The sequence below is a fragment of the Puma concolor genome, chromosome A2, assembly GCF_028749965.1.
Source record: "Puma concolor isolate L17-30 chromosome A2, mPumCon1.1.hap2, whole genome shotgun sequence".
NCBI lineage: Eukaryota > Metazoa > Chordata > Mammalia > Carnivora > Felidae > Puma > Puma concolor.
The window spans coordinates 79,501,664-79,526,397 of record NC_141668.1 but is presented as its reverse complement, the minus strand read 5'-3'; the positions used below and the strand labels follow the sequence as shown (position 1 = coordinate 79,526,397).

The following is a 24,734-nucleotide window of genomic DNA, read 5'->3' as shown; positions in this document are numbered from 1 at the left end:
TGGTGGATAACAGCTTATTCTTTTTTAATCGCTCCAAGTAATCTGAATATATTGACTTCAGATTATCTCTGCTTTTAATGTTGGAAATACTTGACTAAGTGTGCTTCTCTTTCCATCTACATATACTTTGAACACAAGCTGTCACCCTGGTAGAGAGTTCTGAGCAAAACTGGACTTCTTCATAGATCACAAAGATCAGATTTTGAGTGACGATACCATAACCATCAGGTTGTTTCAGGGGCCAGATGACAATATCTGTACTGGTTTCTTTAAGCCACATCTGTACAGCAGCCCAGAATTTGCCCAAATAGCCGTCAGATACAGTGAGGACAGGATTCCTACATTCTGAATGCAGACACTGTGGCCTGCCAGGGAAGGCAGGATGGCTCTCATTTTCAAAAGTACAAAGATGGGAAACTATTCTAATGTAACTATTCTAAACCAACCAGGAAGTTATTAGGAAGGAGGCTGGGATAGCATCCTGTCATGCCAATGGAAAACCATTCTCACCACAGATAGTGAATGGGGCAGTAAAATGCAGGAGCTGGTATTGGCCGGTGTGTTTCCAAAGTCCCAGTAACAATACTCAGGCACACAGGCTTTTCACTCAACTTGAATATTTTACTAAGCTAAATACAGGAGTGAACAGGAAAAGCAAGGATAAGGTAAAACTGGCTTATTCTTACTCACACTTTCCCATTTTTCCTTGTAAACCCTTCAGTCACAAATCGTTTATCCACATAGGAAAATTCACAAAGACCTCATCTTCCTGCCAAGGCCTGTGCCAGACACCGTGAAGACGGAACCTATTTGTTTCCTGGGCTGATTTAACAACTTACCAGAAACAGGATCACTTAAAGCCACAGATCATTATTCTCTCACAGTTCTGGAGGCCAGAAGTCCAGAATTACAGTGTTGGCTGCACCCCACCTGAGGTTCTGGGGAAGAATCCAGTCCGTGCTTCTTGTAGCTTCTAGTGGTTGTCAGCTTCCTTGGCTTGTGACCACATTACTCCAATCTCTGGCTGCATCTTCACATCACAGTCTGTGTGTCTGTCTGCCCCTCTGTGTGTCTCTCAGAATACTTAAATACTTGTCATTGTCCAGGACAAACTCATCTCAATAACCTTCAGTTAACTACATCTGCAAAGGCCCTCTTTCCAAATAAACAGTCCCAGGTTCCAGGGGTGGAGATGTAGACATGCCTTGCGGGGGACCACTCTTAGCCCATGATGGAGAAATGATGTGACGCAGTTCCTACCTTTAAGGAGTTTAAAGACAGGAAACAATTCTATTTTTTTTTTTTTCTGAGACAAAGAACACACATGTGTTTGAGTGGAGGAGGAGCAGAGAGAGGGGGAGAGAGAGAGAGACACAGAGGGAGAAAGAGAGAGAGAGAGACTCCCAAGCAGGCTCCATGCTCCGTGTGGAGCTCGATGCAGGGCTCGAACTCATGAACCTCGAGATCATGACCTGAGCCGAGATCAAGAGTGGGACATTTAACCAACTGAGCCACCCAGGTGCCCCAGGACAGGAAGCAATTCTAATGAAAGAAGTATGACTGAGGACAACAGTGAGAGGAAGAGGATACTCAAAAATAGGAAGGGCCCACCGGTTAAATAACCTGGGCCTGGTTCAGGAGGACATACCAATGCTATTTTTAAAACATCTAGAAATAGTAAGCAGGTACACACAGCCAACAGGACTGGGCTTGAAGGACTTCAAGTGAGGAGTCAGAGGTCAGAAATTTTCTATTTCCTTCTGAATGCATTTGAATTAGCAACATACTCAATCCATCCAGAAGTCACCCTGCTGCTCAAAGACAACAGTGCAAACCAGTCCCGGAATCGTCATATTCAAAGAAGACCCTGGATTTGGGGGAGTAGGTGAGGAGGATTGGGTAGTAGATTCAATGGGCACGAGATGGCACAAAAGAATCCTGCTGTGGCCAAAACTGGCAGGAGTGCTAGGTAAGCGTGCTCAGAATGAGCATCTGTTCAAGGTAAAAGCTGAGGCAAGGGTGAGGGGAGGGAGAATAAACGCAATCCACTGATGGGATGTGACAGTCTGAGGAAGGCGATATCAGATAGGTTGTTCAGAGACACAGCTGATGCCTAAAACAACAAATTGATCATGGATCTTTTTAAACAAGACAATTAGTCCATGGGTGAATCTTGAGAACACTGTATTTGAAAGCTGGGCTATGATCTCTGGGCCACTGTGATTTTCACACTCCTCCTGCACACTGGAAGTGCAGTCACCTACGGTTCTTGTCGTTTTCTCCTTCCTTGCCATAAGCCTTGTTTCCTATTTGAAAGTGCATCACCTAACATGTGATCCCTGGAAATATTTTTTTAAAAAAAACAATCAAGAGTATGTATGGAAAACAGCAGCTATAAAATCATTTTTACATAAGCCATTTCAAACCAATAGGTTTTGGATTTTTTTTTTTCACTCCAGAAGAACATTTCATCCTTCTAGAATATAAAACTGGTGAGCCGACCCGTCTTTGCAAAAACTTCCTGAATGTGTGGAACCCAGAACGATCTATCCTACTCATTAACACGGCAGGACCTAATGATGAGGGTTTCTACTGTTGGTTTTCTGAGTGTTTACAGTTTCTGAAATGTTCTGTGTCCTCTCTGGTTTAAATATTAATAGAATCTCTTGCCCACTCATGTTCATCACGGTAATATAAAAAGGCCCCGTTTTCACACTGTGGGACAGGCTGGTTGGCAGACCACACAGCAGAAAGATTGAGAGAAAGTCTGAGAAAGGAGGTAATTCAGCGAGGGTACCTTTACAGTCTTCACCTCCACACTCCCCCTGGGCTAGCCTCAGCTTTCCTCACTTACCTACCATGATAGCTTTGGGCTCCAGAGCTCTTCAGCAAAGGACCATAAGCATGGAGAAGTCAAGCAAGGTGAGGTGCCAGGAAAATAGAATACCAGTGTGGATTATAACCACCACAGCTCTAGTAACAAAGACCCAAACTCCTGAAAAAGGCAATGATCACTTCTGTCCTGTAATAGAAAGATTAGGTTTACAATGCCCACAGATTTAACTCTTTTATTGAACCCAACCAATGGTAATCTGAAGCAGCCATGTGCGATAAAGGAAATACTTTAGAGCCCTGCTCTAAACCAAATCTACCAATATCCACAGGCTATTTTAGATACAGCTTTTCTTCCAAGACTCATTAATAAAATGAGGCAAATTCCAGCAAATTAAAAGCTTTCGTAGGATATTTTGTTCAAGGAAACTGGAGGTCTGTTTCTTGAATCATCAATCATTAAAGGGACCCTAAGTGTCTTTTGCAGCACAGTAAATCTTAAAGTAGGATTTGGTAAATGTGTGTGGACAGAGGTGTGTGCTGCGAGGACACATACAAATGGACCAGGGGACCCTGTCCACGCTAGGGCTCAAGAATCTACGCTGAAGCTACTTTTGTACGTCAAAAGCTCCTACTTGCAGATACTGTGGTTACTTTAAATGGGTCCGTATATAAGACTGAATATTATCTCCAAAACCAGTTACCTTAGCAAAAGCGTTACATCGACGCCGAGAAAAGGCTTTTAAATCAATCTTGCTGGTTGAATCTGAACCAACTCATGTGCTTTAGTTTTATCATTTGCTTATCAATATCCACAACTGAGTTCCAAAACTACAAGAGTAACTGAGAAGAGTAACTGGCTTTGCCTTTGCGCAGGCGATTAAATCATCAAGGGAGGTTGTTGGGTTATTTTCTTTCTGAGTCTCTAAAGACTTGACAAACTCTTGAGGTGGTAAGCTCCTAAAGGGCAAAAACTCTGCATGCAGATTCTTCTGAATAATGTTGCTTATGGGTTGCTGCAATTAAAACCAGTGGTTAGCAAACCATAGCTCAGAGACCAAATCCTAGCCCGGCACCTGTTTTTGTAAGATCTGTGAGCCAAGAATGTTTCTAGGTTTTTACATAACTGAGACAAGAATCAAGAATGTGTCATGACAAGTGAAATATAAATGACACTCAAATTTCTACGTACATAAAGTTTTATTGGAATGCAGCCACACCCATTTGTTGGCATACGGTCTGTGGCTGCTTTCACGCCATAGCAGCAGAGCTGAGGAGCTGCAACAGAGACCACATGTCCTGCAAGGCTGAAAATATTTACTATCTGATTCTTTACAGCAAAATTTGCTGGTCTCTGATCCAGACAATTGCATTAGTGATATCAATTGTAATGGTAGTATCAGTATCAACTGCAATAGTGTTATCAATTTTCAATTATTTGTCCCCGTATCCAAGTTTTTACTTCCTTCATTTATGATCCTAAAATGAACTCATCTTAAAATGTTAAACTAAAAGAAATAAAATCCAGCAAGAATGTCATCTCTGGCCAGTTACTGTGAGGATGAAGTCCATTTTAGCACTCAACAAATGCATCAAGTATTGGGATTTTTTTTTTTTTCCAGTTTACTCCCCTTGGGATCTTTCCTTTAGGACAACCTTAATTTAGGATTTGGTCTTATAAATCTGAGATAGTATTCATGGTTATGACAAACTAGATGTGAGGGTATTTTAACTCCTCTAAAGAAGATCTATTCTACCTAACTTCTGTGTAAAAAAAGATAAATGTGAGCAATACACTGACTTTAAACTTACCAGCTGCAGTCATCTTCCCACCCCAACTTCCAGGAAATTCACTTTCATCGGATGAGAGAAATGATCTGCACATTAGCTTCCCATTAGGAATGACCAGGAAGCATAGGAGGTAGTTCTATTTAGAGATGTCCAATGACAGATGCCCCAGAGGGTCTTGAAGAATCACAGTCAATCATGACCCTCCACCTACGAACCTGGAGACTCCACTTAATAAATGACTGGACCCAAGCAATTCTTCCAGATAAGCATTTAAACCATATTTTCTCCTTGGGAAGAAAATAACCACAAAAGTCTACACAAAAATACTATGAAACATTTTTAATCCTGCAAAGGACTTGATTACTAGCAACCAAAAAGGAGAAAAGTCAACAAGCATAAAATTCAGTCTTTTAAATCAAGTGGACATGTATCAAATTGCTCAACAGTGTTAAATGGCATGATGTAATTTATCCATAGAAGACATGGTCTCATCCAGCAGAAAATTGATTTAAATATGTTTTGACAGAGTGCTAAGAGATATTACAGGCAACCGTAGACTTAACGAAGTATTTAAGGCTTCAAAACCTGGGCCTCTTAGAAAAATAACCTACAACTTCTTCTTCTACCATTTATGAGGGGAAAGAAACAACAAATGTCTATTAAAAGTCACAGAAACATGATTAATTTGTTTATGCCTTTCAACATTCCACTGTGTTCTGCAAAGGCAAGACATAAAACTCCAGTAAATTTTATAGCTAAGATTGGTCTGAATATTTTCCTCGTGATACTCTTTCTGTCACACTTCTTCAGTGCTTGGAATAAAATGACAAATCACTGGGATCCAAAGGGAAAAGGCAGCTCCTTTCCAAAGATGGGGCGAGCTGACAAAATCTATTTTATACCTAAAATTAGAAATAAAATAAATAAATTCTTCAATACCAACTACATTTTCAGAGAGTTCATTAAAATTTAAGGCATTTTTTGACATGTCAGAGATTTTAGTCCAGTGACAGGAGAAGAAAGAAGCTACCTGGGAGCAAATCCCAATTATCTCTATGGCTTGGTACATACACACATGGAGCACAGCCTAAGATGGAGAGAGGTGACAGGTGACTCTGTGGACCCTCCTGACTCTGTGCAGCCTGAATACATTTGCCGGGGTTCCTCTGAAAAGGGGCATCTCAAATGGATTGCCACTCTTCTGTTTAAATTTGGATCAAGTTGGGGAACGTGTTTCATCAGCACGGTTTACCAGGGAAATGTGAGCAAGGCCAAAATAATTTCTTCTAATAATCTCTTATTTAAAAAAATAAGATTTAAGAAATTGAACATGGAAAAGGTTTATGCTAAGGGACGCCCTCCCTGAATTTCACAACAATAAAATAATGGCAGCCTCATCTCGACTCATGAATCCCACAGCAAAGATGTACACAAAACAAACATTCATTCAACAATAACAGGATGGTCCAGTGTTTTACCCACCGAATAAGCACCATTATTTATTTTTCTCCCATTTTCCACAAAAATAAAGACATTACCTGCTGAATCAAAAATTACAAATCATACCACATTCAAAGACTTGGGGCACACAAACACTGCCCCTGTGGCCTGCCTCTAAGGCAATCACCAGTCTTTTTAGAAATCTAGATTAAGATCTACAAAGATTACTGTTTATTGAAAACAAACCGGAGCACCTTAGATCATCAATGATCAATAAACTCCCCTCTTTCCCAGTTTTGAAACAATTAAAGTTTACACAAAATTAGTCAAATCCAATTTCTTCCAAACTTCTCTCAACAAATAACATTCAAGTCGTGCTAATACTAGAAACCCATCCATCAGAGGAAATATCACGATTACCTGGATCACTTCTGAATAAGAACAACACTTATTTCATAACTACTTATGGTATAACCACATTTTTAGTGTGAATACAATTATATGCAATGGTCCAAAATGGAATTCCTGCCTTATTTGCTCAAAATGAAAAATTTCTATGAAAGTCATAATTCTCAATGTGTTAACAGAAAAATAACCATATACCTTTGCTGATTGATAGACAACAAATATCCCACTGCCATTTTCTGTGAACCGTGAAATTATCCCAATACCTTTTCACAGTTATCTGTACTTATACACAAGCCATCCCCCTTTCTTCTTCATGACTTTGCAAGTGATTTTATAAACAAGCTTTCTCACTCATTTAAAATTATACTTCAAACATTACATAAATGGTTTTAAGCCATTTGATTTCTATGATCGTGTCAGCTTGCTTGTTTTCATGGGAAGTCTGGCTTCTCTTGGCCTTTTTTTTTTTTTTTTTTTATTTTTTAGTCTTCCTTCAACACCTTCATTCAAGCCCTTCTTACCAGTTCCAACAAGGATGAAATTTCAAAGGCAAATGGAAGTGTAGAAAACCCGAACACGTGTTTACATGTTTACTCTTCCTAAAAAGTTACTTACTCAGGCTTCTGAAATCAAGAAAGACCCTACGAAAAAATGAAAAACTTACTGTCTTTCTTTGTTCATGATTTTTTAATAGAAAAGGTGTTTTAAGGTATGTCAGGAAAATAAATAATGGGAAAAAAAAAACTCTACCTTAAGATTTTTTCAAATCTTCCCCAAAGAAAAGACATAAATGGGATCACAATGCATACGTTCAAATCTGCCCTCCAAAGCATACTTTTTATGTAGAAGTTATAAAGAATAAAAGTTACCCATTAATTATATGGCATGCATCAGCAGTGCACTGGTGGGCTTAACCTTGGTTTCCAGTTATGTCTATTTACAGATAAATCTCTTCCTGAGTGGAGCTTCATCTTCAGTTGAGACCCAAACCATTTGCTTTCCTATTTTTGGCAAGATACTTGACCATGTGATAAGGCAATCAAACATTTCAACCTCCTTCCCTTTTCAGCGGCATGGCCCTCCTCTGTGAGATCACCAATGTGCCGGATATGAGGACAGGATCTAAACTACGGTCCTCTGAAACTAGAGATCAGCTTTCTTTGTTCCTTAGTCTGAAGGCTACGGCACTGTCTTTTCATATATTTGGGGATCTTGAGGATTTCAGTTGAACAGATTCAAAATGGTCTTCTTTTTCCTATGAAGAAAAAAAAACAAAATCAACTCACATTCCAGTAAGATTTTAGGATCTTATGGGTCCAGAAGGAAAGTTCTGGATATCATTTCAATCAATATACCTGCCAGTTGTAATTAGGATTTTACAGGAAGTGGCAGATATAAAACAAATAGCATGCCTACCCTAAAGGATGCTTTTGATGTCCAGGAGATAAGACAGACAAACCAAAATAGAAGCAAACACATTACTGCAATAGATAGAAAAAGATGTAGCTGTGTTTTTTGTGAAGAAACCACTGAGACCCTTCCCAAAGGGATATCTGACCTCTGTGCCAAAATAGATGACCCTGACATGTGAATTTTTTACAAAAGAGAACTAACATAAACTACGTATTCTCAAGATAATATAGGATAAATGGAAGAAGACGGACAGCAGAAATAAATGAGGACAGCACCAATAAGACATAAGATCGTTAGGATTCACTGATACGTTTTAGGAAAATCTTTTGGGCATATACTTACTAAAGATATTAAAAACAAGTCATCAGGTAATGTCAATAGTTTAACTCAAATCCATCATTGCTGGCTTGTGTTATGTATTACATTCAAACTGTAGCCTATTAAAATAAGTAATCCTTGGGGCACGTGGGTGGCTCAGCTGGTTGAGTGTTTGACTCTTGATTTCTGCTCAGGTCATGATCTCACACTTCATGAGTTTGAGCCCTGAGTTGGGCTCTGCACTGATAGTACAGAGCCTGCTTGGGATTCTCTCTCTCAAAATAAATAAACTTAAACAAATTTTTAAGTGAATCTTTAACGGGGAAAAAGAGAATTAAGAGAAGAGATTTCTCACGTTAGAAAAAAACTTTCTGAATTCTACTGGAATGCAATGGGGTGACTATGCTTTCAAAGAGGATAGAGATGAAGGAAACTAGCATTATTTTTTTTTTTAATTTTTTTTTTCAACGTTTATTTATTTTTGGGACAGAGAGAGACAGAACATGAATGGGGGAGGGGCAGAGAGAGAGGGAGACACAGAATCGGAAACAGGCTCCAGGCTCTGAGCCATCAGCCCAGAGCCCGACGCGGGGCTCGAACTCCCTGACCGTGAGATCGTGACCTGGCTGAAGTCGGACGCTTAACCGACTGCGCCACCCAGGCTCCCCACATTATTTTTAAAGTAAAGGAAATAGGAGGCATACCAGTCCTAGGTGCAAACAGATGTGTGTCTGAAGTAGAGAAGTCAAATGAGACAATAAAAGTGAGTAGACACTGGGTGCCTGCCAGAAAGAATAAGGCTGCTTTTGTGCTTTCTCTCATTTGAGTGAAGTCCAAGACTTCAGACAAGCTTTAGGGCTAGAGGGAAAGGATTATAGGAAAAATGTCACCACATGAACACCAACCTATCACTTATCCCTGCCCATGCTGAGATGACATGGCCCTGGGAGGGCAGGATGTACATCTCCTCAGTGCTCTCTGCGGCCCTGAAGAAGCTTGCCTGAAGCCTCCTGTTGACAGGACTTCATTTTATTGAAATAACCACTGATGATTCAAATGTTTATTAAGCACCAATGCACTGCAAGAGCACGACTAGACTTCAGGGATACAAAATGTCTGTCCTCAAGGAGCCTACAGTGCATCATGGGAAAGAGCTTTAGGGTGTCAGCAATAAACTTAAAAGGAAATCCAAGATATTTATGGCCTTTCCTGGAGACAATTTGATTCAATATGTTCCTGAGGGGGAAAGAGGAAGAGGCCTGCTGGTGATCCTCAAGGCGTCACTTGAAATAAAACACTGAAAACACTTTATAGAATCATGTTAGCTTCATACAGCTTTAGATGCCATGTCCTCTGTGTTCCCATGGGATTTTGCTCCTATTGGTGAGATGGTGGGGTATATGCATCCAAACACATCCGCGTGTGTGTGGAGTCAGCACCACTACCTGAGACTTACGGATGGCAGAATTGCAGATTATTCATTTTTTTTAATTCCCAAAACATGACTCCAGGCCTACCCCATGGTAGGCTGTCAATCAGTGGTTATAAATATGTACTGAAATGCTACATTTCAGAAGGAAAAACACTGGACTTGAACTAGCAGATAGGGTTTTTAATTCCTACCTAACCCTCCCTTGGACAAATAAGGAAAAGTCTCTAGATATCAGTTTACTCATGCATTAAATAAAGATGCCATACACATGATTTTTTTTAAGTTCTGAATTCAAGAATTTACTCAAAAGTCAACTTCCAGAAGCTTCTCCTTACCTCATCACTACCCATTTTACTGCATTCCCTTCTCCTGTGTTCTCCACAAGACTCTAACTCAATGCTCTTATCATACTGGATGATCATTGTGTGGGTGTGTCTGTGTGTATGTGTAAAATGTGCATGTGTCCTGCACTAATAAACTAGATAGTCTCTGACGTATCACCAAAACCGGGCAGAGTGTCTAACAGACAATGTTCCATGAATGATGGTGGAATGAAAAAATAAAAGAAAAAAGTTGAAAAAAATTCCTGAAGATATATTTTTAAAGTTGCTGAGGAAAGTCAAGAAAAGTCAATCTATAGATAAAACCTGACAAGTCCAGTGTATTGGTAGGAAAATACCAAATAAGGTCTGGCCTTTAGGACATGAATAAGAATATATAAGATAAAGCAAATCTTAAATGACATGAAGACAGTTAAGAAACTTACAGCCATTTTTACTCTACAAAGCCAAGCATAAAAAAAAAAAAAAATGTAAAGGACACACTATTAAGATTTGTCCAATGGTATACATAGCAGTTTTATTCAGAGCTAGATACTGGAAATGGCACAAGTATTCATCAATAGGAGAATGGGTAAACAAATTTTGGCATATCCATCTCATTGAATACTACTCCTGGATAAAAATGAATCTATTACTGATAAACAGAGGGTAGATAAATCTCAAAAACATTTGTCTGAGTGAAAGAAAACTTACACAAAATACTACACACTGTGTAATTACAATTACACGAAGTTCTAAAACAGATAAAACGAATCTACAGTTTAAAAAGATTACTTCAGTGGTTTCCTCTGGGGGGATAAGGATAAGGATCAGTTGCATGCAAAAGGACGTGAGTCAGCTTTCAGTGGTGAGGCTAACATCTTATTTCTTGATAGGATTTGGGGTGACACAGCATATACACTTCTCAAAATTCATCAGATTGCATCCTTGTTATGTGGGCATTTCACTCTATGTAAACACTGTCCCTTAGAAAAAACTGAAAATATTTAATTCTCTCATCAGTTATATGTATCCTGAAGTGTTTAGGCATGAAACGTATTGAATTCTATAGCTTACTTTGAAATTCATCAAAAAAAAAAATATGTATTGATAAATGAAAGAGGGATAGAGATTTAGAAAGATAGGTAATAAATCAGATGTAAAATTTAGGTGGTGGGTATATGACTGTACCACTGTATAATTCTTTCAGCTTTCCCATAACATTTTAAATTTTCATTTAAACAATTTTTAAATTATTCTGTCAATTAGAATTGCTATGCAAAACAGAATTAGGTGCACTGAGCCTTCTCAGGGAGAAAGACTTTATCTTCCACTACGTTTCCTGTGATTGTTTTCAGGTGCCTTTCAAGATTTCAATTCTCTGGCCATATAACAACAACAAAGGAGGTCCTGCAATATGAGGAGACACTTAAAAGTTTACTAATACTTGTAATTCCCTCTTTTTCTTTTGCATTCAGCTTAGAGGTCACTCTGTCCTAAAAATCTTGCCTGGCACTAAATGCTTCCTCCATTATAAGACAATGCCCTTACAAATAAGGAATCACAAGATCAAATCAGGCAAGAGAAGTTTAAGTAAACTAATGATGGTGGTAATTCTCCATGGGTCTCCTGTGTTTCTGAATGCTTGGGAGGAATATGTTCAATGTCCGTTATGGTACACAATCTTCGCAAATATGCTTATATTACAAAAAGCCTTGGATGACATAGGTAAAGTCTTCTTCTAGAACAAAAGAATAGTTTGCCTACAGCTCTCATACTGTCCCTCTCTGTGGAGCAAATGGCAGACATGCTTCCTGACTGTTATAAAACATTCAGATTCCCCAAGCTAAGGGCTCCTTTTCTATAACATAACCCACTGTGTGTCATCTAGTCTGCTTCACTCTGTAGTAACTGGGGCTTTGAGGAAACAAAGTAAACACTGTTGTTTTGACTACTGCTATTGCTGCAAGTAATAAACTTGTTTTGTCTCTGACCCAGCAGACTCCTGTCTTCAAAATGTCCAAGAAAGAATGGCAGGCTAATTTGTTGGCTAGCAAGTATAGTGCGGTTTCAGAACCTTGATAGTTCTTCACTGTTTTGCTGATGAGGATGGAAAATTGACAGAAAGGTATCTTTCTGGTTGACCAAATTATATGCTCAACAAGGTAATAAAATTGTCGTCCACTTCACTGCCTACAAATGAAAAGGAATTGAGGAAGTAGTTGTAGACTGAGTTCTGGGAAGTGGTTCCAAAATTTCACGGGTCAGCTGTCTGAATGGTGGCCTAGATGTTGTTAACACTCTTCTGAGAAGGAGGATTTCCTCACCAATCAGGCCATCAGCTGCAGCTGTGTTCCTTGCTAACAAATAATACTAAAATTCATTGTTATAGGAAAAGGTTTCACCCTTTTTCACACAGAGGTTACAGAGATATGTACCTACGATGACCATTAAAGAAAAAAATGGAACCTACTTAAGGGCAGAAACTAGGTGACTTGTTAGAATTTTTGCTGATTCTCTTTGGAGATGATGTGGCAGGAATAGATGATCATTAAGAATGCACCCAGCTGGGGCACCTGGGTGGCTCAGTCAGTTGAGTGTCTTTGACTTAGGCTCCGGTCATGATCTCCCAGCTCGTGGGTTTGAGCCCCGCGTCGGGCTCTGTGGTGACAGTTTGGAGCCTGGAGCCTGCTTCAGATTCTGTGTCTCCTTTTCTGCCCTACCCCCACTCATGCTCACTCTCTCTCTCTCTTTCTCAAAACTAAATAAATTTTTTAAAATGATTAAAAAAAAAAAAAAGAATGCACCAGCTGGGCCATCCTAGGAATAAACATCTCTTGTACTCTACCATGCCAACTTTATCAAAGATGACTATAAAAATCTCAGACATTTTGTAATGGGTCTTGACTGCAGTAACAAAGCTTTGGCCTTCTCTGGGAGATTTCCCTGAGACTAATTCCCACAGGAAAACCTAGTGAGGCTATGACTAGTATTGAGACTCTTCATGCCCCATATTGGGTTTACAATGCAGAAGGTCACTGGAGAATGAGAAACTGACCCAAAGGAATCTTCATAAGTTAGTATGATCAGCCCCACCTGAAAACTTCCCCTATCCTTTATTTTAAAACCAGGCTATAATTTAGATTGATGAAAATGAAGGGGTGCCCTGGATAGCTCAGTTGGTTAAGCGTCCAACTTCAGCTCAGGTCATGATCTCATGGTTCATGGGTTCGAGTTCCACATCAAGCTCTCTGCTGTCAGCTCAGATCCTGGAGCCTGCTTCAGATTCTGTGTCCCCCTCTCTCTGCCCCTCCCTGCTTGTGCTCTCTCTCAAAAATAAATAAATAAACATTAAAAAAATGTTTTTAAAAGGCTCCAATATGTGAGTCAAGCCTAAATCAACAAAAGGACATAATACCCTCAGCCTCAGACAGAAATCAATTTTGCTAAGGAGTCGCAAAGCTGAAACAGATGATGTTAGGAATGATAACCTTGCCATTCAACATAGGATTTCACATAGACCAAAATACTGGAAGTTTGGTTGAGCAACTGCTGTGCTGCTTAAAAACAAAAGCAAACACATGCCTTGTTTGCTGTCACAGAAACTGCCTTTGTCTCTGCACCCTTAATTCCATCCTCCTCATCTACCTTGACTTTAGCTGCTTTAAAGAGAAAGATGATTAGTTTTCCTGTCACGGAGAGGGAAAGAAGGCTATGCACAACCATCTGAGTATGCTAGGGAGTTCTGAGGAGGGAAGGGATTCAAACATTTATCACTCGTTGTGGCAGCCACCAAAGTCACCATTCTACCAGAACCTGTGATAGGAGAGGGACATGCAAATTCAATGAATGGGGTTTAAGCAAGGCTCTCAGCAGGGAAGGTAAGATAATGTGACCTTGTGTGAAGGGCTCTACAGGCCTACTCAAGATGTTGCTGCTTCTACATCTGAAAAAGTAGGAGATGAATATGCTTATACATCCTCATCTCCTAAGTACCAGAGGAGATTCCCCTGGTCAAGAACAGTCCCATGCAGAGAAGAGCTAGCAGAATATACCAAGGGTTCCTAATTCCTCTGCCATTTGCAACAAGTGCCTGTGTCATGACTACACAGAAGTTTCTCCATCTTCTGATGCACAAAGTTGTCGCAACCCAAATGATGCACTGTTGGTGTCAAGTTAAAAGTCCCAATCTCAATAGCCCTGCCTGTGCTATCAGACTTCTGCCAACAAAGATGGTTGAGAAACCCCAACAAAATTCAGGAACCTGCTAATTGACTAAAGGTTCTGGAGACTATGTGACTAGATTTGCCATCTGCCAGCCATGGAAAAGCAGTCCAGCACCTTACCAGACACTTTGCTATTGGAGACAATATGGCTTCATTTGAATAGGCTCCCTGCTGTCTTCTATCAGCTAACCTACAAAGTAGTATCTTTTGAGGCAGGCCCAAACTAACAGGCTATGTTAAGTACTGTCCAGTAAGTTGAATCATGCTCTCCACCTTCGTGGCCTCACAACCCTAATGACCAGTTTGTGTTACAATTCTCAGTCATTAATGTTGCTGCCAATTAAAGACTCCAGCAATGATAAAGAGCCTTCTCCCAGAAGCATCTTTTGGGATTTTAGATTCATCACCTTGATATGGCTACCAGGTGTAGTCCTTTTGAAAAGCAACTATTTGCTCATTACTGAGTTCTTGACAAAACTTAAAGCCACTGCCGTGCGCAGCTTGTGACGCCATAGCCTGATAGTCCCGTTCATGGTGGGTCAGCAAGGTGGAAAGGGCATAATAAGCCTCACTTGTCAAATATAAATGATGTATTCAGCAATATAGCTGATACTTCCCAGCAGCAACTCAGCCTCACAGGAAAATATGGCAGCATACCTTACGGGGGGAATTTTATCCCCTACTCCACCTCCAAAAATGAAGCCACTGGCTCTGGCCCTTGGTTCACCAAAGTTCTACTACATGATTGGGGCTGCATTCACTGATGGTTTGGTTGATCTGACACCCAACGAGTGTCGACCAGCTGCTGTAGCTGTCCTATCTCAACACCAGGTATGAATAACTGAAAGCCTACAAAATTGTCTGGCTCAGTGGGCAGAACCCAAAGCCACTCTCATGGCTGTGGCCAGTACTTCTCTTGATAAACCTTATTCTATCTCCAGTAACTCTTGAGCTATTGCCAAGAGTCAATAGACTATTTGGTCTGCCACTTGGAAAACTATAGACTGGCACATTAAAGTTACTCCCCTTTGGGGCAACAAATTCCAGAAACAAATCTTAGCTGATCAAATCATCTGGGTCATTCATGAAGATACTTCCATTAAGGACCCATTGTCTGAAAAGATCAAATGGAATTAAGCACATGATAGAAACTGCACTGGACTGCCAAAAATGCTGCACGGACCCATCATTCTGTCCACCATGGCAATGAATCTGGCATCACACACTGAGCGCAAAGTAAAGGACTGTTTTTTGGATGCAGAGGTTACCACAGCATGCAAGACTTGGGATTCAGGTCAAAAGTTGACCAGCTTTTCCCTGGAAAATTGATTATGTATGTCACATCTCTGATCACCTCTCTTTGGGCTGTCAGTAATTCCTTACCACTTGTGATGCCTGTTCAGGTTATGGTGTTCCTCTTTCAGTCTGATCTGTTGACTCTAGCCACACCACTATGGCCTTTGAAAACAATCTTATTAATGTTTGTGGCTTTATGAATCACTTCCAGTCTAAAATGATGCCCTTTTTATCACCAAAGCTACCTGAATATGGGCTGAGAGTACAGGTGTTCAGTTGACGTTCGACACTTCATACTGTTGAAAAATATCATTGACCATTAGAAGGGCCTTCTCAAAAATCAAATCAAAAGATTTCTGACTCTATCTCCCTCACCTCCTCCTAGTCCACACATTTAATAAGATCATTCAGTTACTAAACATGGCTATCCCCAGAAAGGGATAATCTCCTCTTGGCTGTGTCACACATAATTATCAGTAAGAAAGTTGAGGTTATATGCACTTATATAAGGTTATATACACTTATAAAAAAATCCAGGTTTCTACCCTGACCACTCCTGGACATGATGTGTCCTTTTTACTCAAAAGCCACTCCCAGAATGGCTGGTAGTAAACCCCACCAGAAGGGAGTCTAGGAGATTCAAATATAATTCTAGTTTAGCCATCTGTATTGTTTTACTGGACTGTCAATAACCCTAGACCGAAAGAATACCAATCACTTGGCTGACTACACAGCTTATCAAGACCTCCTACCACAGCCCACATGGACAAGGGTAGAGGACACACTGGGTCTCCATCATAAGTTTTTTTTTAATGCCTTTGTCCCTCTTGCACTTGAATGTTCTGGAGCATAGGTCTGGGTGCCAATAATGGGATAAGTAGAAATAAGGTAAAGTTTTAGCTGAAATGGGAAAAACTGATTTTGTGGCAGTGGAAGAAGATTAACAATGTAGTCTGATAATAAGGTGCCTGAGAAGGAGATACTTTAGACCCTGAGAGGTATGAACGATGGAAGGATATTAATGATCATTTGTTTTTCAGAGCCACTCTGTCACCTTTTATAAAGGACAATGCCTTAGTGTTCCTCTCTCAAACCTAGGAGTCTCAAAGACTCCTAGGTCTACCATGCCCATCAGATGCTCTAACCATAATTCCTCTTCAACTTACTGAGAAGTCGATCCGAAGTAGCACAGGGAATGGCCCCAGCTTCTGCCCCCAAAACATCAACACTACCATTCCTATTGCCATTGCTCAGTCATTCCTTGGAGTGAAGAAGTACCACCTAGTTTGCAGCACAGGCAAACAGGAAAAGTTGGAATGACTGCCCTCAAGCAGTCTCTTCAAAGACAATGAAGAGACAGAATTACTTGAAGTGAATGGGAAACCTTAAGGTTTACTAGCCAGCAAGGAGCTTGCAGTCACCAGGAGTCTGAGTTGCTTAGCTAATATAAGGTCCTATTTGGTATCTCCAACAACTGTAAACACTATTTTCTTTCCAAAGGCACTATATGTACCTTCAGGACTGTACTTCTCGTGCAGAATCCAGGTATTAATTTCTCTCCTAAAAACATGGTGGCTTGATTTGTACCCTAGGAATGGTTCTAAGTGGTCATAATTCAATTATTTGTGGAAATAGCCCCAATATATCATTAACCGTTAAACAATTCCAAGGATTTTCAAAATGAGACTACTGTTGGTTATTTAGAGGTATCTGAAGGGATAACTGATGTTACTCACCTTCACCCTAAAGTCAGGTATTCAATTAGAAAAGGTGGTATGAAATTTGTCTCTGACTTTAGCTGAAATAATGAATGACACTATCTCAGCCTCTGATGACATTCATGTCAACATCAACTCACTATTCAAACACTATTATGGATGATATAATTGACCTAAACGTCACCCTTCAGGGCCAAGACAAAGTCTGTGAAGTCCCTCATACATTCTGTGGTGTCTGGATTGTCATCATCCTAGATCAAAAAGATAGTAACCACTTGGTTGAATATACTACTCACCAAGTTCCTCTGCCATGGTCATGTAGACAAAAGTGGGAGCTTTATTGGATCCTGCAAATTTTTGAAAACGTCTGTGACTCTCTTCCACATGAATCTTATGGAAGAAAGATCCCGGTGCCAATGGAAAGATTGCAGGCTGAGCGGAAATGTCAATAGAGGGACTTAAAGAGAAAGCTGCCTGGCTTTCTAAGGTGGACCCTCATGGTTTATGTGATTTAATCAGCTAGTTGAATCTGGGACCCTGGGTGTATGTTTGAAGCTAACAATGAAGGTTCATCTCATCTTGCTGTCTGGTGTCCTAACAGTAGTAGCTTTATTTAAATGCTATATGCAGTAAAGTGACCAGATTGAAACCCAGCCTTAGTCAATCAGATTAAACAGAGTGGTGGATACAGTGCTATACTAATGGGAAAACTGATCAGGAGCCAAGATGGTATAGAAATGAGGTTTGGAGGGGCACCTGGGTGGCTGTCGATGAAGCATCTAACTTTAGCTCAGGACATGATTTCACAGTTAGTGAGTTTGAGCCCAGTGTCGGGCTCTGTGCTGACAGCTCAGAGCTTGGAGCCTGCTTCAGATTCTGTGTCTCCATCTCTCTCTGCCCCTCCCCCACTCATGCTTGCTCTCTGTCTCTCTCTCTCTCTCAAAAATAAATTAACATTATAAAAATTTTAAAGGAAAAGAAATGAGGTTTGGATATTTTGGGGAGACAATTCTCCATGGTTCTTTTGGATTTCTTTACATCTTATGAGCAAGGCAGTGGTTTCTCTTTATTCAAGATATCTCTTTAAGGATCTTGGTATAGAAAGTAGCCTTGGAAGTTAAAGATACCATATTTTTCCAGAGCAGATGTCAGGAAATAGTGTCTCCCTCTGGATCAATGAACACACATACTACCTGTCTAGAATAATAACAATAATAACTCTCTTTAGAGCAAAGAATAGGCATGCTAACTGCACATTCTAAAATAGCCAAGTAGCCAAAGCTTAGACTTGCTTTGCTGTAATGCAAGCCATTGAGTGTGCAAGGGACAATTGTTCCTGTTCACATAGCCCTGAGAAAAGTAGGATTTGGGGAACTGGTATAAATTCTGACACCCTGGCTAATGCTCCTGCTATGAGTGCTGAGCAGTCCTTTGTCTCTGACCAGGAGCTTCATGTCTGTTAAACTGGCCAAGAAACAGTGGCAGGCTTATTTGATTTTTTTTGCAAGCAGGGCAACATCTCATTTCTTAATACTAACTGTACATTTGTTATTCCATAGCAATAGCATCCTTCTTAAGGTACCACATTGAAAAAAAAAAAGTTAATCATTAGCAGAAAGTAAATATGGCTCATTCATTTTATTTTTAAATGTTACCTTGTAATATATTTACATACTTAAATGAGAGTAAAAGGAAATAGTTATTAAAACATTCTCAATAAATGTAATCTTTTATCACTTGTCCTTCCTGCTGAAAATTATTTGAAACACATTTTCTTTCCTCTATTTCATTCTATCTTTAATGCTGAGGGGGTAAACTGCTAACTTCTCCTATTTTAGGTCAATAGTAAAGAATGTCAATAAAATGTGTTTACAAGCAACATTTAAGGCTTAATAATGTTAATCTGTTTGGACACAGTAATCATTTCAAACCTGACAAATGTGATGGCATCTGATAAGGTACCTTTAATACCTCAACAGTTTATATAACTTTGGCCTTTTCAATGTGAAAACACCTTGTGACCAAATTTTTTAAAAAAAGTAAGATCTTTAATTAACCTAAGACTTTTAAAATTAGAAAAGAATACATTATCTTTGTGAAAATCCAAAAAGTACAAAAATACACTATTTCAAAACTTAAAGATTCCAATTAGTTTAAGACTCCCAAAAAGCAGCCACTGTTAATAGTTTGATATGGAAAGACGAACTTAAATGAGTATTTAATTACTGTGATCGTCTATGTGTTGTTTTACTTTACTTATCTTGGACCTATTAGCAGATATGTCAATCTTCACAGCTGCACAGTTGTATAGTATTCCATTACTTTGTATATGGAAATTCCTTATCTATTCCTTATTCATGGTGTGTAAGGTTGTTTCTGCTTTGTTAGCCAGAAAAAAAAAAACAATGCTGTAGTGAATATTCTTATGTTTATATCCTGGTGTACTTCTAGTGGTATTTCTGTTGGATAACCAACCATGGAGACAGAGCCAGACCAAATGACAGGGTTGTATGAATGCTACTACTAGGTTAATAAGCCCCTCATCAATAAATGCACAGTCATACCAGCTTACAATTCTGCTCTCACCTTTGTTGCCAAGGATTTGAGTTTTCCCAGTAGTGACTGTTTATTGGAATATACAACTTCTTCCTCATTATCTTCTCCTTCCATGATTGCACAACTGTCTGCAGCTGGGAGTTCACACTCCTTTGAGTTAGTTGTCATCACTAACTTGGAATATTTGTACTCCAGTCTAAGTAGTGATAAATAAAGTGGCTGATTAATATAAATTAATACTCATTTTAGGTGGTCATAAACCAGCTCATTAAATGCTCTTGTAGTATAGTTGCTCTACTGCTAACAACTATTTCCCTCGCCTATGGCTAAAGCACTGTGTGTTCTCATTTACCTACCATCCATGCAGAAATCTTTTCCAGGACTTCAGAGAATAATGAGAATAACGGCAGTACAGTTAAAGTTATCAATTAACTCACATTGATTAAACTGTCCAATTATGAAGAACTTTTGAAAAACAGAGAGAAACCTTGACATCTGAATGCATTTTCTTAATGTATAAATATTTGGAAGCTAACTCACTATATAATTTTCCAAAGTTTAGTTCATACGCATGAAAATACCATAGGTAAGTGATTTGGTCTTTATTGTTTCTCTATACAACTCATTCCTTTCTATTTACTACCTTATAACAGATCAATATACATTCAGAAACTAGACTCAATATTCAACTCTAGATTCTTGGAGTATTGGAGTAAACAGAGGTCATATCTGCCTATAAACTTGGTCTATTTCTTTGCAAGTATCTTTCCACAAGAAACTGAAAAAGAAAACAGTGGAGCAAGAAGACACAATGTTGTCATGAAAAGAAAAACAGAAGCAGAGAGAGACAACTTGACTTCTGATCTCAGCTCTGCTCCCATCTACCTGAGCAAACCAGAGCCTCCATTGCTCTCTGTTTTATACAGATAGGCCTAATTCAATAACCTCTAACATTCTATAATCTATTACCAGAATAATAATTATTTCCATTTCTTTTCTTAAAGGCCTTTCCTGTAACTCCTTCACTAGGAGAAAGTTCTTGTCTCTCTGAAAGAAACTACTGGATGTAACCATAATTAGGTCTACATTTTTCACAAGAAATCCTTCAGTTCTTACATGGTCACTCCAATGAGGTTACTTACTTCCGATTCTTTTTCCAGAAGTAGCAAGTTAGAGCCACCAGCAAAACCGCAGTGAAAGCTCCCACACCTGCTCCCACTTTCAGCCAAAAGTCAACGGTTTCGCAGGTTGACAACTTTTTCTCAGGCAAAGAAATTCCTTTAATGCACCATTTAGGTTCATTCCATACATACAAGGTTTCCTTTAAAAACACACATAGACAGATGACATGTGAAATGAGATTCAGAAGAAGGGTTCTGCTCTTTATTCATAGTAAGCATAGAGGATCATTCAGCACTCAGCTAGTAGAAGCTTCCGAAAGAGAAGAAAGACAGGGAATGAATAAGAAAATAATGAACAAAAATACAACAAAACCAAATAAAAACATGCATGGGTCACCAGATCAGAAGGCTGGGTACATGTTGAGGAGGTTGAATAAAAATGACTCTATGTGGACACAGTATTTGTGCTTTTTTCCTCAAACTTCTTATGATCCCTGACTTCTGAGTCATCTTTTTAAATGACAACTTAGGTTGTCTAATACAGGTAACTGGAACGGGTTTCATCCACCTATGATGTTAGTCCAGTTCCTCCAACAAGCGTCTCCCCTGAGAAAAAGAGCAAATTCAGGACCCAGGACATGTAGGCGCACCAGGACTGGCAGGCTTTGGTGACTGGTGTTGGGGGAGTCACACAGACTACCCCCTTCTTTCCCATGCATTATTCTGGGTCACCTCCCACAGTAGGTCCTTATTCTTATCCTCCCAAAGTAGACGACTCAGTGTTGTTAGGGCAATGTTTTTCAAACTGCAACTTGCAACTGACTAGTGAATAACAAAATCAATATACTGAATAGCAATCAGGAATTTCCTTATGAATAGATCAAATAACACTAACCAGAGCCAAAATTAGAATACAGTGCATGCTTCCTTTTATACTTCAACAAATACAATGACCAGCAGCAACTTGCATGATGATTATATTCATTGACATTAAATGACATAGAACACTCAATTTTTTGACCATAGTGTCTGACTAAATATTCTGGTATTTGATGGTCACTTGAACAACACCCTAACAGAAGGATAACACCATGATGTGTAATTTTATTGTACATGCACAGAGGTTTCTGCAATTAGACACAAAGAACAGGAGAACCATATTTACTTTAAGGAAAAGTTTCAACCAAGTTCTGGATAAAAATTCTCAGCATGTTTTTTAGAAAGGACATTAGTAATCGAAATTTTTTTTACTGCATGACAACTGTAACATTTTAATTAAATTTAATGTAAATAAACTACATTTCAAAGGGGTCACATTATTTTTATAAAAATGATGAGGAGGGAGAATTCTGGAAGATGGCAGCGTAGGAGGACGCTGGGCTCACCGCGCGTCCTGCTGATCACTTAGATTCCACCTACACCTGCCTAAATAACCCAGAAAACCGCCAGAGGATTAGCAGAACGGAGTCGCCGGAGCCAAGCGCAGACGAGAGGCCCACGGAAGAGGGTAGGAAGGGCGGCGAGGCGGTGCGCGCTCCACGGACTGGCGGGAGGGAGCCGGGGCGGAGGGGCAGCTCGCCGGCCAAGCAGAGCCCCCAAGTCTGGCTGGCAAAAGCGGAGGGGCCTGACGGACTGTGTTCCAACAGCAAGCGCGACTTAGCGTCTGGGAGGTCATAAGTTAACAGCTCTGCTCAGAAAGCGGGAAGGCTGGAGGACAAAGGGAGGGAGAGCTGCTGAGCCCCCGGAGGACAGAGCTCAGTTTGGTGGGGAACAAAGGCGCTCGCCAGCGCCATCTCCCCCGCCCATCCCCCAGCCAAAATCCCAAAGAGAACCAGTTCCTGCCAGGGAACTTGCTCGCTCCACGCAAACACCCAACTCTGTGCTTCTGCGGAGCCAAACCTCCGGCAGCGGATCTGACTCCCTCCCGCTGCCACAGGGCCCCTCCTGAAGTGGATCACCTAAGGAGAAGCAAGCTAAGCCTGCCCCTCCTGCCCCTGTGCACCTTGCCTACCCACCCCAGCTAAGACGCCAGATCCCCAGCATCACAAGCCTGGCAGTGTGCAAGTAGCCCAGACGGGCCACGCCACCCCACAGTGAATCCCGCCCCTAGGAGAGGGGAAGAGAAGGCACACACCAGTCTGACTGTGGCCCCAGCAGTGGGCTGGGGGCAGACATCAGGTCGGACTGCGGCCCCGCCCACCAACTCCAGTTATACACCACAGCACAGGGGAAGTGCCCTGCAGGTCCTCACCACGCCAGGGACTATCCAAAATGACCAAGCGGAAGAATTCCCCTCAGAAGAATCTCCAGGAAATAACAACAGCTAATGAGCTGATCAAAAAGGATTTAAATAATATAACAGAAAGTGAATTTAGAATAATAGTCATAAAATTAATCGCTGGGCTTGAAAACAGTATACAGGACAGCAGAGAATCTCTTGCTACAGAGATCAAGGGACTAAGGAACAGTCATGAGGAGCTGAAAAACTCTTTAAATGAAATGCAAAACAAAATGGAAAACACCACGGCTCGGATTGAAGAGGCAGAGGAGAGAATAGGTGAACTAGAAGATAAAGTTATGGAAAAAGAGGAAGCTGAGAGAAAGAGAGATAAAAAAAATCCAGGAGTATGAGGGGAAAATTAGAGAACTAAGTGATACACTAAAAAGAAATAATATACGCATAATTGGTATCCCAGAGGAGGAAGAGAGAGGGAAAGGTGCTGAAGGGGTACTTGAAGAAATTATAGCTGAGAACTTCCCTGAACTGGGGAAGGAAAAAGGCATTGAAATCCAAGAGGCACAGAGAACTCCCTTCAGACGTAACTTGAATCGATCTTCTGCACGACATATCATAGTGAAACTGGCAAAATACAAGGATAAAGAGAAAATTCTGAAAGCAGCAAGGGGTAAACGTGCCCTCACATATAAAGGGAGACCTATAAGACTCGTGACTGGTCTCTCTTTTGAAACTTGGCAGGCCAGAAAGAATTGGCACGAGATTTTCAGTGTGCTAGACAGAAAAAATATGCAGCCGAGAATCCTTTATCCAGCAAGTCTGTCATTTAGAATAGAAGGAGAGATAAAAGTCTTCCCAAACAAACAAAAACTGAAGGAATTTGTCACCACTAAACCAGCCCTACAAGAGATCCTAAGGGGGACCCTGTGAGACAAAGTACCAGAGACATCACTACAAGCATAAAACATACAGACATCACAATGACTCTAAACCCGTATCTTTCTATAATAACACTGAATGTAAATGGATTAAATGCGCCAACCAAAAGACATAGGGTATCAGAATGGATAAAAAAACAAGACCCATCTATTTGCTGTCTACAAGAGACTCATTTTAGATCTGAGGACACCTTTAGATTGAGAGTGAGGGGATGGAGAACTATTTATCATGCTACTGGAAGCCAAAAGAAAGCTGGACTAGCCATACTTATATCAGACAAACTAGACTTTAAATTCAAGGCTGTAACAAGAGATGAAGAAGGACATTATATAATAGTGACAGGGTCTATCCATCAGGAAGAGCTAACAATTATAAATGTCTATGCGCCGAATACCGGAGCGCCCAAATATATAAAACAATTACTCATAAACATAAGCAACCTTATTGAGAAGAATGTGGTAATTGCAGGGGACTTTAACACCCCACTTACAGAAATGGATAGATCATCTAGACACACGGTCAATAAAGAAACAAGGGCCCTGAATGAGACATTGGATCAGATGGACTTGACAGATCTATTTAGAACTCTGCATCCCAAAGCAACAGAATATACTTTCTTCTCGAGTGCACATGGAACATTCTCCAAGATAGATCATATACTGGGTCACAAAACAGCCCTTCATAAGTT

At 40.2% G+C, this 24,734-nt stretch overlaps 1 protein-coding gene across 3 annotated transcripts in view; it reads right to left on the bottom strand.

Moving 5' to 3' along the window:
* Positions 1-4,947: 4,947 nt before the first annotated feature.
* ELAPOR2 (endosome-lysosome associated apoptosis and autophagy regulator family member 2) overlaps positions 4,948-24,734 on the bottom strand; it is a 184,950-nt gene continuing 165,163 nt past the window's right edge. For all 3 annotated transcript variants that reach the window (XM_086696794.1, XM_086696795.1, XM_025929776.2), the window contains 3 exons: positions 20,893-21,071; positions 19,781-19,946; positions 4,948-7,726 (listed from right to left, as the gene is read on the bottom strand). In XM_086696794.1, coding sequence (XP_086552920.1) covers positions 7,667-7,726; positions 19,781-19,946; positions 20,893-21,071 — 405 coding nt within the window. In that variant the 3' untranslated portion in view covers positions 4,948-7,666. The remainder of the gene's footprint in view (positions 7,727-19,780; positions 19,947-20,892; positions 21,072-24,734) is intronic.